The following is a 17,996-nucleotide window of genomic DNA, read 5'->3' on the forward strand; positions in this document are numbered from 1 at the left end:
TGATACTTTTGATGAACCAGTGCCCCTATTCTCGAAACGTCCGTAGCCCTAAGTATTCTTAACTCACTAACCGCAGCCAATGTGTTAAGAATGGACTTAAGAATTCCTTAGGGCTACTAACGTTTCGAGAATAGCCATCCAGGAGATTAGCTACTCCTCACGTGAAGCACGAGATGCTAGCGGCCTAGCGGAACATTCTTAGGAGACCTACTGTCTTGGAAAATCAGAGGCATATAAAGAGATTATATTCCTCTGAATGACTTTAATTAACCAGTCACAAGCCACTTGAGTTATGGTAGAATTACCCTTTCGTATACAGTTGTCATCCACGCACGTCATTTTACCCTTCTTTTACCCTCCTACACTGACGTTATATATTGTAACTACCTACAACGTAAAGCTAGAAGCACTTAAAATTTACAAGGTAATTTTAGTGTTTTTCGGAACTGTGCATATATTGTCAGAATTCTGCTTGTACGAATATATCCATTCCTTATACTGTTATACATGATCTCAAATGAAATTTGGTATTTTATTTACAGCAATGTAGATCCTGTACAGAGGAGCTGTTTACTACGGCAGCGTATTAGGGCCACGGTGAAAAATGTTTTTGGTGTCACTATCTCCTACGTAGGACTAAATATCTCCTACTTAGGACTTACTATCTCCTACGTAGGACTTACTATCTCCTACGTATGAAATAGTGAGTCCTACGTAAGAGAAAGTACGTTCTACGTAGGAAATAGTAAGTCCTAAGTAGGTGATAATAAGTCCTAAGTAGGTGATAATAAGTCCTAAGTAGGAGATAGTAAGTCCTACGTAGGTGATAATAAGTCCTACGTAGGAGATGTTAAGTACTGCGTCCTACGTAGGAGATAATAAGTAGTAAGTCCTACGTAGGAGATAGTAAGTCCTACGTAGGAGATAGTGACACCAAAAAGATTTTTCACCGTGGCCCTAATACGCTTCCGTAGTTTACCAACCATGGCAAAAATTACAAAATGTTTCACTCAAACACTTCAGACACATGGCATCGGGTCCCAGTTGCGTTGATCATTGGACTGCCTGGTCCAGACTTGATTATTTTGCAGACCGCCGCGATGTAAGTGGAATATTGCTGACTGCGGCTTAAAACGTAACTCACTCACTCACTCGAATATTTCAGAGTTCACCGTTACTTTACAATGTACATTTTCGGAAGGATCCAAACGACCCACGCCCTTGCATGTCGCCAGTCCGAATTACTAAAAGATCCCTCCAGCAGGTGCAAATACTTCCAGTTGAGGTGTTAAATCCTGAACGGGCTAATTGTTAAGACGACGATTAAAGATTACATTTTGTTTCGTACAATGCAATCCAATACAATAACGACATATTTGTTACACCCTTGTGTGGAGCCTCAATGTTTAAATGGGGATTTCCTTATCGTCACACCGGTTGTGTGTGGCTGATATGCACTGGTGAATAAACCGAAAGTCCAAGTAGCTACGTTAGAAGGTTGGGGTCGCCTCGAACATGGCGGAGGCCTTGGGTCGCTGTCCTCTGCCTGACGGGAAGATCTACCACTTCAACGTCATCTACAACCACGCCCGAAGTCCTCTGTCAGTCACCCCGGACACACGACTGTCCCGGGCGTTCACTGAGAAGGTCGTGGCGACCTTGGAGTCGTTAGGCTACGTAAACTGTTATTTCCACGACCGGGACTGTTTGCCGGGTAGGAATGTTTTCACCGAGTTGTTCCGGGTGGTGGAGGGGTCGGACTACACAATCGTTGTCCTCACGGCAGGGTTTGTCAGGGACTGCTGGAGCAGGTACACCCAGCAGTCGACGTTCAAGAAGCTTCTTGACCAAGGACAGTCCTACAAGTTTCTACCTTTATCGGTCGCACTCCGAGAATCTGACCTGCCCGAGGAACTCACCACGGAGCATGTTTTGTGTTTTGATGAAAACTGGGAGAGTGATGCTTCGGCGTGGCACCGACTGTCGCGCGTGTTCACAGAGAATATTCCGGTGCCAGAGGTGACAAGAGGACAGGACCTCCCGAGCACAGAGCCAATACAAGGTGAGAGCTCCATTCAGCTGTACATGTCCTGTGCAGACACTGGCGGCCTATTGTGGATTGATATAGTGCACAGTACTATACTCACGACAGGCATTATATACAATCATGCAAGGCTATTCATTTCAGATCAACGTGCAAATTGAAATATGTTTTTAAATGCCGGTTTCAAATACAGCTTTACAAAGGTTCTAATGGATCAAGGAAGGTGTTCATAGCGCACGACTTAAACTGTAATCGATAACAATTATTATACAACGACACTCATGCAACGTGAATACCTGTGTTGGTTTTATGCGTATTGAAGGGTTTAAATGTACAAGCGTTATTCTACTATTGGTTAGCATGTCATGTCAGACATTAAGCGACATGACGAGAGTAGAAGTATGCATACCCGAGTCAGTTGTTATTGTTTCATCCAATGGAGTGATGTATGTATGTGTGTATGTATGTATGTATGTATGTATGTATGTATGTATGTATGTATGTATGTATGTATGTATGTATGTATGTATGTATGTATGTGTGTGTGTGTGTGTGCGTGGATGTGTATGTATGTATGTATGTATGTATGTATGTATGTATGTATGTATGTATGTATGTGTGTGTGTGTGTGTACGTGGATGTGTATGTATGTATGTATGTATGTATGTATGTATGTATGTATGTATGTATGTATGTATGTATGTATGTGGGGGAACAGTCTTGTTGAAGATTTTAGGAATCATCCGTGGTCGATATTTCCAGTTTCAGTCATTGATTTCCCGCAGCTGAATATGTATAACACTCCTGGTCATTATTGTCAACAGGCTATGAATACACACGGAAACAGATACGCGTGAGCAGTTGAATGTAATGACAAACCAATGTGTGTGAGGAGTGGCTACCAATTCCGAAAACTATGTAACTCGAGGGTGTTTCCGTTGAAATGACTCGGCTTGTCGACATTATGGTTGGTTCATGACAATGGCTGAAGTGCTGCCACGCCAACCTGTAAACGCCTGATCTGGTTACGAGTGTGATATCTTGTGTCCAGATGTGTGTGTGTGCTTCCCTTGGATATTGATGAGTACTGTGGTTGGTGTTATTATTTGTATCTCAGACAGGGGTTCAAAAATATGTTGAAAAGACACATGGCACAGGGCTTCAAGAAAGTGACTTCAAGAAAGTAACTTGTCCTGACTTATTTTCCACTTTCCCTGATTTTATGACACCGTGCTTGATGTAAATGTTTACAGGCTATTTATAGAAGAGTGATAATTTCACTCTATACTAGGTCTACTTTATTATTATTGCGAAATTTAATAGCGTCATTATCAGCAGATTATTTTGCAGTTCGAAAACATAAGTGGAAAATATCTAGTAGGCCAAAGACAAGTAAGAAACCATTATTTGATTGCTCGAAATGAAAGCTGACTTGTCTCGGGCGTCGGGCGATGGGATTTTTTAACCCCTGATCATATCCCCGGATGTAAATACTGTTAATATATGCGTGGTCAAATCCGCACTCTATACCATGCTCAGTCGCTAGGTTATTGACTGGGGACCGGTGTGGATATCTATTGCAGTCTCCCCCCCCCCCAAAAAAAAAAAAAAAATTAACCGGTTTCCCACAAGTATTTTCTCAGCGGTAGAAAAACCAAACTTACTTTTGAAAATTCACACAGTAACCCTAGGGTGTCATCTGCAAGTATACAAAATGTCTGAGAGATTGCTTGCAAATCATGCGAGCATTGTCAAATTGAAAACAGCCTGTCCTAAAGGAGAACGTTTACCGATGAGTGACAGACAAATTGACCCACGGGTGTTGAAGGACAGGATAATTATGTTATGGGGGGAGATATCGGTGGAAGAAATACGTAAAAACATTTCTGCTTGGAAACCTTGTACGGTTTCGTTTAGTTGTGGAGGAAGATGGAGGCCACATTTAACATAGACTGAAATAAGTGAATTTCCACTTGATATTACATTTTTGACAAGCTGTTTTGAAGCCGACAGTGCTCGCATAATTTGCAACCAAGCTCGTCGATATTTTGTATTATATTAGTTCATAATACCTTAATACTCTGTGAAACGTTGAAATACATTCGGTTTTTCTATCGATAAGAAAATACGGGTAAAAAACCGGTTCACTTTTTTGGGACACCCGATATATACTATATACCCCATACTGTCGTATGGACGATAGGAGTAGCACAACATTTTAAAGCGTCCCGGGTTCATTTCCCCACGTCGGTACAATAGGTGAAATCCAATACTGGTGTCCCACGTCGTGCAAATGCTGGAATATTGCTAAACAGCAAAACACAACTTACCTACCCGCTGCTGTCATGGTGCTGGAACACTAACAGTCTCATTACTGTCTTTTTTCTAACGGGTACCCAGAACACCTGTATAATCAGAGACATTTCGAGCGAATTATCTTGTCTAAGTAGAATCCACCCGGCTTCGATTCCTAACATTAGTGCAAAGTGTGAAGGGTATTTATGGTGTTTCGCGCCTCGACACTGCTAGATTATTGCCGAAAGCGACTTATAGCCAAACTCATTCTCACTCACTCATTTATTGACGTACTCCACAAAAAGCCGGGAATCAATTGAGGTGAGAGTTTACTTGTACGACGCTTTTTAGCAGCATTCCCGCAATATCCCGACAGGGAACACCAGAAATGGGCTTCAGACCTTGTACCAGTGTTGGGAAATTGACGTTCGGTTCGGTGAAATGTTCGTGGTGGCTGTATGTGTGTGTGGCAGCATGTTAAAGTCCGGACTGAATGCGGTTTAAGAGTGCTGGCCCACCGAAATACCATGGTGGTGTCAACCACACACGCACTCCGACCAATCCTTATTTATCCCCGTCAAGCAAGTAGAGTTCCAGGGGTAGCAAGAACTATCATATTTTGTTATGAACAATAAAAAAAGTTTCTACACAAATTCCATGTATGGGAAGACGCTATCTTTCCAACTAAACACATTTAGTAGTGAGTGAGTTTAGTTTTATGCCCAGTTTTATTCTCACGATATGGCGGCGGTCTATAAATAATCGAGTCTGGACCAGACAATACAGTGATCAACAGCATGAGCATCGATCTGCGCAAATGGGAATCGATGACATATGCCAACCAACTTAGCGAGCCTGACCACTCGATCTCGTTAGTCGCCTCTTACGACAAGTATGAGCTGCTGAAGATCAATATTCTAGCCCGGACCTTCGCGGGTTAACACATCTAAGAAATAAAACATGAAACAGTAAAACATTAACATATCTTGATCTGTCCCCTGAGACACAACACTTGCTATAGCAAATGCTGTTTCTTTATTGGTCTTTCGCACACACCCTTTACTCTGGCTGAAACAATCAGCATCTTTAGCTTAAAAATAGTAATCCAGATTTAGTGCTCAGGGAGTAAACAAATCCATTAGCCTACTTCCAGTCCCTGTAACACGGTATTACTCACACATCAAGACACCAGGGGTCGTTAACCCACTCGGATTAGCTATATCCTTATGGTCACGTGATAAGGACTCTTAAGACCTCGTTTTTGTTTGTTTGTTTGCTTTTTTGTTAGCTGGGTTTTTTGTTGTTTTGTTCATTGGTTTGTTTGGGGTTTTTATGTTTTTTGTTGTTGTTTTTTTATTTAAGTCAAATCCTAGCCATAATAATGGTGTTCATATTGAAAATATAAAAATGGAAAAAATAACACAATGCTAGGCCTGTTATTGTGAAATAAGAAAACGAGTACATAATGCTTTAATGGCATTGGCGTTTTAATGCTGAGTATCGTTGATGTATCATTCATGGAATGATGCTTCAAACATGCTGGCCTGAATCAATATGCCTCCTAATGCATTTCCAGTGCAACCAATGTCTGACTAATTACATGCTATCACCACCTGGCTGCACCCACACAATGCGACTTACCCCGCCGTGCTACACAATTACTGACGGGAGAGTAAGTGTTACTGCAAGGTCAGAATGTAATACTTACAATCCTGATTCCGGGCATATAGAATATAGATAAAGGCCCTCAACGAAGAGAGTAGGATGAAATTAGAACGTGAAAATACGTCGTAGACGACTTGTAGGTAGGTGAGGTTGGTTCATGGAGACGCGGCGATACCATCATGTCCATAGTCCTACCCGCAAAACCATTTCCAGGTAAGACTGAGAAACAGCTGGGATATTGTGTCACATTGCACGGGCGGATTTGTGGTGATCCTTGGTAGGTCTTAAGTAACGGGGTAAGCTATGAATGTGCCTGTGTAACAGTCAGAACCCCCATATATATCGTGGCCACATGCGTGAAGAATGGTAGTTCTGTTTATAGCGTGGTCTGTGACGGTGCGGTAAGAATTGGAATGTGACGATGCTGTCTGAATTCATTCTCTTTGTTCATAGTTGAAATGACCATGCCCTGTTAATGAGATCTAGCCTTGCATGGTTGTTGTACTACATGTGACATAAGACTTGTATAATGGTAAAGATGAAAATAGTGTTTACATTTTTAGCAAAGAATTTGGCTGTATTTTTTCTCTATTTAATGTATTTTAATGTATCTGGCGTGACTGTTCGTGTTCATGTGATTATTATCCGAATGCACGAGGCCGTATACTCTATTACAATGACATCGTTATTTCCAAATGTCACTGGATGTGGTTGAGTACTGGTACTTGTACAACCTCTGGAGATCAGGACCCGTGAAGGTCCGGGGTAGAATAGGCCTTCAGCAAACCATGCTTGCCATAAAAGGCGACTCAGCTTGTCGTAAGAGGCGACTAACGGGATCGGGTGGTCAGGCTTGCTGACTTGGTTGACACATGTCATCGGTTCCCAATTGCGCAGATCGATGCTCATGTTGTTGACTACTGGATTGTCTGGTCCAGACTCGATTATTTACAGACCGCCGCCATATAGCTGTAATATTGCTGAGTGCGGCGTAAAACTAAACTCACTCACTGGAGATCAGTGTGCAAAATAGTTTCCAAATATTGCTTGGCAGGCTGCCTATGCCTGAAAGCCCACAGCATTTTTCACTAGCCCGAAATTTGAATGTAGGCATTAAGCAAAATCATACAAAAATAGATGAGAATAAGAAGTTGTCGGCATGACACAGGTTTCATCATAAACTTGCTAATATGGTGAACATTTGTATAATATTCCATGACTGTAAAGTGTATTATAACTTAACAAGTCGGAGAGAGTGATATCTTCACAGAATGACCCTATGAAAATTCTATAACCAGTTTGGTCAGAGATTTACTGGCGCGACTGGACTTTTACTAGCCATGGGTACTGGCTATTTCGTACAGTGTTTGCAACTGATGCTGTCCCCGTGTCCCGTTTGAGCCTGCGTGATGCCCTGTCCTGATATCGGTAGGACGGGTATTAACAATCGTCATAACAAGGTTAAAACATGGACCTTACCCTGCCAAAGATATTAAGGCGAAGACACATGCACAATTCAGACGGTGTATCTGAGTTGGGTAACTATGTTAAACTGCGGCATGGTATCTTAGTGGGCTGTAGTCCTGAACTCCACACGTGTACAAGACTCTACACACAGACGTGCAAGCAGACTGCTGAATTAGTGCAATGTTTATAAACGCGATTCACGACTTCGTCTCTTTCTATGACAAAACGTCTCTACCACAGAGGTACCCCTCAACGCTGATCATTGTCTAGTACTGAATAAGTATCATTCATAGTCGTGGTATAACACCATAGCCACTGTCTGTTTACTCACAGATTCGCCGATTTATTAAATTCTTTAGTTACCAACTTGTGGGAGAAAATCGGGTCCTATAAAGCGTTTTTGAAATTTAGTAAGTGAGTAATATTTACGCCACTTTCAGCACTATCCACACATACCATGGTACTTGAAATGAAATTTATTACATGGAATTCATGTGGGAATGATCCCTAGGATACAACTTGACGAAATAAATGTTTTACCTGTAGGCTTCCACCTTCATCATATTTTAGGCACAGTGCTTGCAAGGAAATGATCAGAGATGACACTCACTTCCAAACGTCGGTGATTTAGAATTAAAAAATAACACAAATATAGGTGTGCACTGTGAGAGTGACAGTATCCTAGGGAACATGTTAACGTGATTTGTGTCCATACATGTTGTACGATATAAGAACATTATCGTATCGTTTTGTTTGTTCTCTAGCATCGCATTAGCTATAAGGCGGCGGTCTGTAAGTATTCGAGTCAGGAATGGAAAAACAATCATGGATTAGTTGATAAAGCACCCACTGAATAACCCATGCTTGCCATAAAAGGCGACTATGCTTGTCGCAAGAGGCGACTAACGGGATTGGGTGGTCAGGCTCGCTGACTTGGTTGACACATGGCGTCGGTTCCCAATTGCGCGGATCGATGCTCATGTCGTTGATCACTGCATTGTCTGGTCCAGACTCGATTATTTACAGACCGTCGCCATATAGCTGGAATATTGCTGAGTGTGACGTAAAACCGAACTCACTCACCCACTGAATACATAATTCATTAAGTCTCCTCTGTCTACGGGGACCAACTCTAACTTTTGACTGTCACGTCCTTTATAGATATGCTACTTTTTTTACCTTAACGACTTTTAGGAAAAAATATCAAGATGACATTTAATTACGTGTTGTTGTCTTTTATATTTCTTTAGAAACCAACACCCCAGATGGGCAAGTGAACTCCCCCGGGAGAGATGACCTTGACCATGCAAGTGAGCTTCCTGAACCACAAGGTGAAGGTCAACTTGGAAGTGTGTTAAATCAGGACCAGTCTCTTGGAAACACTGAGGTACCAGTAGGGAGGAGTCATTTTGCTAATGTTAATGAAAGTAACAGAGAGAACACTAGGGTGACTGATGAAACTGATAGTGGGAGAACTGATAGAGTTGATGAAGCTTCTGACAGAGTGAGAGAAGACGAAACGCATTGTGGAAATGATCCACAGAGAGAGACTTTAGGTGGACCAAGCAATGCCCAGAGTTCCTCTGACCACGCTCAAGACGAAGTCTACTTTCGCCATTCTCGAGACCACCCTGTGAATGACGTGGAACAAGACGGATCAGTCAGTGAGCGGAATAGGGAACGTCAGAACACTGGAAGACAAAACAACGAGAGCCAGGACATTGAAAACCAGAACACAGAACTTCAGAACATAGAAAACCCAGCCACAACAAGCCAGAACACAGAACATCAGAACATAGAAAGCCAAGACATAACAATCCAGAATATAAAAACCCAGAACAAAGGAAGTCAGGACATCGGAAGTCACATTGCGGACTTTCAAATCACAGAAACCCAGAACACCGAGAATCAGATCACGAATAGTCAGATCACAGACGGTATCTCCATGGACTTGTCCAGGCGACAGTTCATTAAGAGTAACCGGGAACAGCAAGGAAAGACAAGTCAGACCTATCCAGAACATTATAGAGAACGGGGTCCAGGGGCAGGCGAATGGTCTACATCCATGCAAGGTCGTGGAACAGTTAGCAGGAAGGATGACTGGGAGACTGGTGCCCAGAATATCTCATCCCATAGTCTACCAAGTACAAGTCTTGAAGAGGATCAGGGAGATTTGGAATCGTCAGTTGTAACACGACTTGAAAGAACGGGAATGGCTGGGTTTCGAGATGATCTTGTTCAGACGAGGAGGAGATCCACTGATGACACGTCAGAGAAACGCATTAAAGAGGGACGCTACCGGTACAGCGTTGACATCACTCCTTCAAGTCACTATTCGACCCAGAAACAAGACATGGAGATGTTTGTACACGATGTAGACCAAACAAAACTGAAGATCTCTGAGAGTGAAACTCAAAAAGATAGCTCTAATCAAAGACAGGTTTTCGCTCCAGCTAACCAAAACGTTTCGCCTCGTGATAAAAGCAGCACTGGTAGTCACAATGGCATGTCAGATGTGTCTTCTAAACATCCGGTACATCATCAAACCATCACGGACCAGACACGTCATCCAATCGAAACCACCTCCACCTTGAACCAACATGTCACGAAAGTTGATGAGGCGAGCGAGTTAGAAGCTGTTCTCTTCAGGGCCAGTCTTCCGTCGCTGGATGATTCTGGAATCTCAGAGAGCGGAAGTTGGAGTAACGAAGCTAGAACAGACCCCGAAAGTCTGCAGGATTCGAGTCCGGAGGAGACATTCAGTGGCGATAATACATATGGCCAAAGATTGCTGACCTCGTCGGAGCGAGGTACGCCAGATGGTAGTGTCCAGGAAATAAAGACGACAGAACATGTCCAGAGCAGACTTAAGGAAAATGTAGATAAACCGGAAGCAGATGTTGAAGTCCCTCGTACTGACGCTTGCAACTACCATGGAGAACCTAACGCGAGTGTGGCAGCTGGTAGGCTTAGGGTTTCAAACCAAGACGACTTATCAGCAGCAAAGGCTTCCGAAAATGACAGTTCTTTTGTTGACCAAACAACTTCTTTGGAAGTCCTAAACTCCAGTGGGAGAACTCAGACAGACACCCGATCACTGCTGAAGAAGCAGTCCGTTACAGATACCATCAGTCTCACGAACGATGCGCTAGAGCAATTTCAGACAATCCGAGCATCCACGGCGCTAACATCAAGCAGTGAGAAAACGGCATCTTCACAGAAGGCAACGTTGTTTGATGACATAAGTCAAGATCACCTCAAATCTAGACAAACAAACACTGAATCGCCTGAAAAACATGATACGATGGATAAAACATCAGAAGAGTGTCTTACACATCAGGACCCACCAGGTGACAGTCGGCGTGATGATGAATACTCAAGAAACGACAACGTTTCAACTGTTACGGAGCCGTCATCGACAATGCCGGGCACAGATACGAGCTTTGCCCCCGACACACACGTAGACCATTCCACCTCCTCCACTGCTGCAGGTGACTGGAGCGAAAGTTCAGGAGCACCAAGATCAACACCAAACGTTGAATCTGACAGTGCTGCAAGCAGTAAGTTTGTAATATCTTATCTTTGATAATTGTTTCATTGCTAGAAGCTTAAAATGGAAGAATGCCAGTAGTGATACAGGCTAAAGGGGTTTACATTAGGGGTTAAACCAATGAGATGATGGTGCTGAGGAACTGAGAAACATCATTAGTGCCAATACTGGATTCAGCTGAATACAGTGCCATGTGCACGTAAGTCGTTGATACAGCACAAATGCACATCCGTTCTACGGTCGTTTTCCTTTGTTTTCCTTTTGTTTAAAATGAAATAATGCTAAATTTACAGTTAGATGTAATTTTCCTATCTTTTGTACTTCACAGAGCCTCGACACACCACGTGGCTTCTTCCAGCATGCAAACTGATAATTCATCTGATAACGAGGGCTGAAAATCCGTTTCTTATTTGAACACTGACACGACACTTACCTTATCTCTACCCCCTTTGATGAGATGTCAGCTTCGGTAATATAAGTAACAGTTGACAGTTATGGACAGAACAAAACTCCAAACATCAGACCACACGATGCTGAAGAGACCGTGTATATAACAGTCATGGTCTGCGCATTTAAGAAGACTCAACTCAAAGAAAAGACAGCAAAACTTTCTCGCCTCGTTCTCTCCACATCCAAGCATTGCGATCAGCCAAGGCGGCTATCATCAGCAAAGAAAATCTCCTTCTGGTGTCTGTTCTGCTCGTCGATGATTATCGACGTGATATCGAGCAATCTGGTATCACATACCGATAATGGACCATGTCTATATGACGTCACTTCCGTCCGCTTCGTGATCGATCATAGATCTGTTATGTTGGTCAACTGATGACGTTCCGAAAGCATCAACATTGTGGAATGACTGGACACCAAGATGTCTTGAACCTTGTGACCTCCTCATTTCATCTTCTGTCAGACCAACAGTTACACGGTTCATTAACCTTTTGTGTCTAAAGTAAATTCAAACAGCTATTATTTGGGATCATGGGCAAAGTCACCAATAAGTCAGCTGAAGCGGTTCTCTTCTGGTCATAAAGCGTCACCTTCCTGGCACTTTTCATCAGACTTCGTCCTGGTAAATATCATGGAGAGTAATATTAAATGTTGTCTAATTCAAAATGTAATTAGTGTTTTAGTTTTACATCTTTCCTATTCAAAGAGTTATGTGTACATGTATATACAAATGTGTGAAAAATCTGGTATTTAACAATATTCATCCCGCTTTCATCTCGTTACTCTTACAGATATGTACTGTAGCTTGTTTGTTTTGTTTTTTGGCGGGGGTGGGTTTTTTTTGTTTGTTTTTTATTTTATTTTTTTTTTAATATCACGTTTTCAGTCCTTTTATTAAGCGATACTTCTTCATGTTATGCCCTTTTGTATCTTTCTCTTTCTGTAAAGAGAAACGTACTTGCTATGCCTATGCAATTATAAGAAAATGGTCCTGGTAGATATTTCACAGTTAAGGAGATATGAAAAAAGCAAGGCTTATCGCTTTACTACGTGATACCTCTGTCGTCTGCCGCAATCATTATGATATTGGATAAATCGGGTATGTCCTCCGTGGGTTTATCTAAGGATATTTTGGAAAAGGAATTACAGTTCGGTATATCCGCAGTTCGTTATACTTATTTTATGAAACAAAATTCTTTGCAATATCCTTTTGTTCGAAATAAAGGCACATTTAGTTATTTTATGTGCTTAGATTAAATTCGGCATCTATGTCTCATCCTGCAATATTTGTGTGGATTTTTTTATCAGAGATAATATCTGTATGTAATAATAAAGCCTCGTTGTTCCGAGAACTCTGTCTTTACGACCACCTTTTCAGTTTCTATATTACTACAAAGGAACAATACTTGATAACCATTTACTTCAGACACTTGTGAATCCGTACAATTAGAATAATTTAATAATGCTATTAATGAGGTTTCTCTATTTATATGTTGTTTGTTCTTTGCAGTGACAAGTGTCATGTTTTTGTCGGTGTTCATATCACCTCTAATATCAAATCACATTTAAGTGAGTGTGATTTTATTCCGCATTTAGCAATTTTTCAGCAATATCATCACACCAATGATATGCCTTAGTGTTCTAGAAAGCGTTAATTAACTCTAGCTCCATATGTCTTTCAGTTTGACAAACCTCTAAATACTTTGTCAGTACATATTTAGAGAATATAACATGTTTACGTGTTGATGTGATATTTACTTAGATACGATGTGAGAGCAGTATTTCGTAGTGGTTTTGAACCTTGTTGTCTGACGATAATGGAATAGATCTGTAGACATTGCAGCATGAGAATTAATGTACAGAGAGATGTAAGTCTTGAGTTAACAATATTAACATTTCTGTGACTTGTTTGCAAATATTGCAAGAGAATCCTGTCTATTTTTGTTGATACTTTGTTGATAAATTCCACAGACTAAAACCTTAGTATTATGAACGTTATGATTTGGTAATGAAACTATTTCAGCACGTATGTCTGATATAAATATTTGGTGATTTTATTCATGTATATATACAAGTGATATTCTGTATGATAATCCCAAGAGTTGAATAAAGACAAACATGTGTGGATATTTACACGTCATTGGTTTGGTGATTTGTTCATAAAAAAAGATGAATTTGACGCCACACTTGAGTAAGTGAATTTAGTTTCATGTCACTTGTAGCAATATTCCAGCAGTAACACAAAGGGGAACACCAGAAATGGGCTTCACACATTGCATCCATGTGGAAAATTGGACCCGGGTCCTCGGCGTGACGAGTGAACGCTTTAGCCACAAAGGCTACCCACCACCCCCAACACTAACCTATACTTCAGCTCTGCGGAACTGGACAATCCAGTGATTACGATGACATGCAATCTGTCAAGTCACTAATCCATGTTGTCGACTTTGACTACAAGCATGAATTTCTAGGGGCATATTTGACCCAGGAATCACCACGATAAGACAGGCAGGCTGTGGAGATCTATCTTGACACAAGGTGACATGGTGACACAAACAGACATCGAAGTCAACCAAAGCCAGTTCTCATCAACAAAATTATGTCACATAATTGATGGTGAATCAAAAATAATCTTTCACTATTCCATACCGAGATTAAGACTTAGTAAAGGTACACCGCACGCCTTTTATTCAAATTATGATCAGTCACAACCAAATAATTTACCATATTTGAATTGTAAAGAAGAGAAAGCCTGGGAATAAAAAACGGGACCTCGGTGGAAATTGTCAGACTTATTCCTCGGCGGTCAAGCCGTAAATTTTATCGTAACTCAAACTGGTCTACTACTGTAGCAAAGACATGATACTGTTTCCGCATTGTTGATACCACGCATCAAAGTACTTTGTCCTCTATGAACTTGTTTGGAGAATGGGCGACTATCGAGGGGAGAGAACTCAAGCAGATAAATGGGTTGCTTGTCAAAACCTACTTGTTGGTTCGCTGAGACAAATTGCACATAAGAAAATGGCAATATGACATGAAAATGTATATATATAAACAGGTAAGAACAAAGACACTCAAGGTTTATTATTTATCAAAGATTGATTTTGTAAAGTTTCAATAAATGTTTTGCCAGTTTAGAGATTTATTTTCAGATCAGTTAGGTTTTTAAGAGTGAAACATTTCTCTGTTTTGATGCACAAAACACATTTTTGCACAGTTCACGATTCAATGGCCATCTAATAAACTTTCCGGCTAAAGAGAGATACGCACTCTTTCACCCAACCCCATCCCAGTCTAGATCATTAAATACTACCCACGCTTATAGACCTTGAAGACTGGTGACTGAGGAATAACAAGTCAACTGATGTGCCTATTCTTGTATTTTACTTGACTCATTCTTTGCCTTTAAATCTCTGGATAATCCACATGGGGAATACACGAAAATTGTAATGCCAAATAAAGCGTCGTAAAATATCTCATGTGGCCTTCCTTGGCTGTTAGCGTGCTCGCGTCAGTGGGTGCATGTTACATGGTGAGGAAACTGTTCGGGCGTTTTGTTGCACATGAACACCAAAATTTGTATGAAATGGCTTAATACAAATAAAGAAAGAAAACATTTTTAGAAAAATCACTTATATCTGAAGTAAACTTCATATATTGTCATGTGACTGCTTACATATGTGTCAATATGAAATCAATGCCTCATATTGGTACATGGAATTTATACATATATATACTTCAAGTAACCGCGAGTTAACAGTACTTTGTGTGCACCACAATTCCGCACTGTATGTCAGACTCTCCTATTGAAATTAGTTTCTTTTAATTTTGTTTTCCTGATCACGTCTTAACAAAAGAACAATGAACATGCGGGTTAGAATTCACCTTCAGAAACCCATGCTTGTCGCAAGAGGCTAACGGAATCAGGTGGTCAGGGTCGCTGACTTGGTTGACACATGTCATCGTTCCCCAATTACGCAGAGCGATGCGCATGCTGTTGGTGACTGACTTCTGGTTCAGACACGATTATTTACCATATAGCTGGAATATTTCTGAATGCGGCGCAAAACTAAACTCACTCACAAATACGAATGTTGTTGAAATATTGATGCACTAAATATTGATTTATGTCAGATTGAGTTCGGACATCAAATGGTATATAAAATAGAAAGCAGTAGTTACGGTGCATGGCGTGCTTTTGGGTCAGGTTGAAATAAAATTTAAGACAAACTTCGCCGTGACGGGAATTCACACAAGAACCCTCTGGAAATTTTATGACAGATGTAATGACGGCTGCTGCAAAGCTCAAACACGTACCGTAAATCCTTGAGTGTATGCCTTGAATTCACGTCTGTCAGAAAATGAAAAGTAAATTCCTGTGGTGAGAAATACTCACAGAGTTTTGCTTGGTGCGGATATTTCTTTCGGTATTTAGCGATGGGTTTGGGCAAAAATTTAATTTGTATGACACGTCCCATCGCTATCACACAATCTATTAAATAGCAAAGAGACACAAAGCCAAAAAGACACCTGTGACGTATCTGACATTGATAGATTTCATTGAGTCTAATCAGGGATTTACTGCAGTAAACAGGATGTGTTGAAAGCCAGGACCTGTGACGCGTATCCTCCATTTGGGTCAATACAGGAACTATTTCACTCTTCCTGTGCACGACAAGGCGTGTATGTCGTTACAGTTTGTCTGTAAGGCTGCATTAAAAAAAATTAAATGTTTCTCGGGCATATTGTTTTCAAAAGTGACGAGGGTGGTAGTACTTTTTCTTTAATTTTCAACAGAAAAAGGGACGAGGGAGGAACACATTTTCTCTCAGAAATACAGCTTGGCACGTTTAGCACATGTTAATGAGTTGTAGATTCAGTCACACTCGTTCTTACAGACACTCAATCTTACAGTGCATAAATGGATTATCTTGACGCGGCAAAGACAAACTTTTTCTTTAAATAGAAATAAAAGGTTGTTACGCACATAAATAAAAGTGACGCCGGATGCCCAGGAAACATTTCACTTTGTTATTTAGCCTAAACAGTAAACCCACTGCACGAAACACCACTGTTTCGCAATATTTACATCGAAGTCTCAAGTTCCAATACAGGCTGTTCAAACTATCATATAGTGAACATTACTACTACTTGTTATGAACCTATACCAAACCATGAATATCACTGACCACTAACAGCGAACTTGAAACATGACTGTATACTGAAAACAGTAAATTATTTTAAGCAAATGTTATGACTTTACTCTCTCAATTTTTACATCAAGATCTTGTTGTCTGGTAGATTATCTTTAGAGTTTGGGACACGGTAAACACTTAGGATTAGTAATCAGTTTTCTATGTTTATATTCAACAATTTCCTAAAAGCATATCAAAATTCAAGAGCGCTCGTATGAAATCACGTCTGTGAAGACGGTATTATGGTAAATCCCCTTTCAAGTAGACGTTCTAAGTGAAGTCTGGGGTACATTTTAATGTTATTTGCCCTGCCCTGTATAGAGATCTCCCCAGCTTGCACTCACCAACTTCAGGAGATGACAGTGTTCAATCAAATGAAAACTGAATTAATATGTTTCCAAATGTGCTCCTCACGTTAACACGCATTTCTGTCGATAGTTTACACCATTGAGGACGGAGATCGATGGAATATGGAAATCGGTAACGAGATCAAACCAAAACCAGATGTAGCATATATAGCTATCACTTTATTGCATCACAAACCACTGTGTAGAAGCTGTCGGTGTCAAAGTCTTTGTTCATGTACACATACATCGTTACGTCACTAATGGACGTGATCGATTCAGATCGGCCAGGACGAAGTACATAGATCAATGGGGCTGTTGCTATGGCACTCGAGGCTGTGAAAGCGATTGACCAATGTTTAAATTAAATTAAGCACGCGTGTACATTTTGGGAAAACTAACACGAGGCTGTGAAAGCGTTTTACCAATTTTACAATACTGAGCTCAAAACACATATATGAGGGAATTAAGCACACGATGAGCAACTAAAACATTAAAGCCTATGCAATTAGGAAAACAATATTAATGTTTTAACCATGCTTTTGTGGGAGGTGTGTTTAAACTAATGACATTATGTCAACAAAAGAAAAAAGTTTGTGGAATTCGTAAAATATTTAAGTGTAAACAGCTTGATATACAACTATTTGTAAGTATGCATTAACATCTGATAAAATAAATATACATTTCGGATCATGTAATTCGCCGTAGTTACTGTCAGCAAAGACATAATAGGGTGGAGAGGAAAAGATTTTTCAGTGCAAAACGTGAATAATTTAATAACAAGTTATAAACTAACATTTGATACCTTGAATAAAGCTCCGAGACATTTTACCAACAAAAATCAAATAGCGGGTCAAACACTAAAGACAAACACATATTTCAAGCCTATCCACGAACGACGGATGTCAATGCCACGCGAAAGCAAAATCAAAACAAATCTGCCACGCCCAGTTCCGCGTGTTAGATTAGAGTGAACTCCCTTT

At 40.7% G+C, this 17,996-nt stretch overlaps 1 protein-coding gene across 1 annotated transcript; it reads left to right on the top strand.

Annotated features, from left to right (window-relative positions):
- The first annotated feature begins 1,405 nt into the window (after positions 1–1,405).
- Positions 1,406–13,606, top strand: LOC137264831 (serine-rich adhesin for platelets-like). Its single transcript, XM_067800164.1, has 3 exons — positions 1,406–2,062; positions 8,722–11,031; positions 11,350–13,606. Exons 1-3 carry the CDS (start codon positions 1,516–1,518, stop codon positions 11,433–11,435), a joined length of 2,943 nt encoding a protein of 980 aa, XP_067656265.1. The 5' UTR covers positions 1,406–1,515; the 3' UTR covers positions 11,436–13,606.
- The last annotated feature ends 4,390 nt before the right edge of the window (positions 13,607–17,996 follow it).

This window comes from Haliotis asinina, chromosome 15 (assembly GCF_037392515.1).
Source record: "Haliotis asinina isolate JCU_RB_2024 chromosome 15, JCU_Hal_asi_v2, whole genome shotgun sequence".
Taxonomy (NCBI): Eukaryota; Metazoa; Mollusca; class Gastropoda; order Lepetellida; family Haliotidae; genus Haliotis; species Haliotis asinina.

Bases quoted from the DNA above. Each gene is read 5' to 3' on its own strand.
- LOC137264831 (XM_067800164.1), top strand. From the start codon at position 1,516: ATGGCGGAGGCCTTGGGTCGCTGTCCTCTGCCTGACGGGAAGATCTAC. The intron at 2,063-8,721 runs GTGAGAGCTCCA...ATATTTCTTTAG, and splicing joins GAGCACAGAGCCAATACAAG to AAACCAACACCCCAGATGGG. The intron at 11,032-11,349 runs GTAAGTTTGTAA...TGTACTTCACAG, and splicing joins ATCTGACAGTGCTGCAAGCA to AGCCTCGACACACCACGTGG.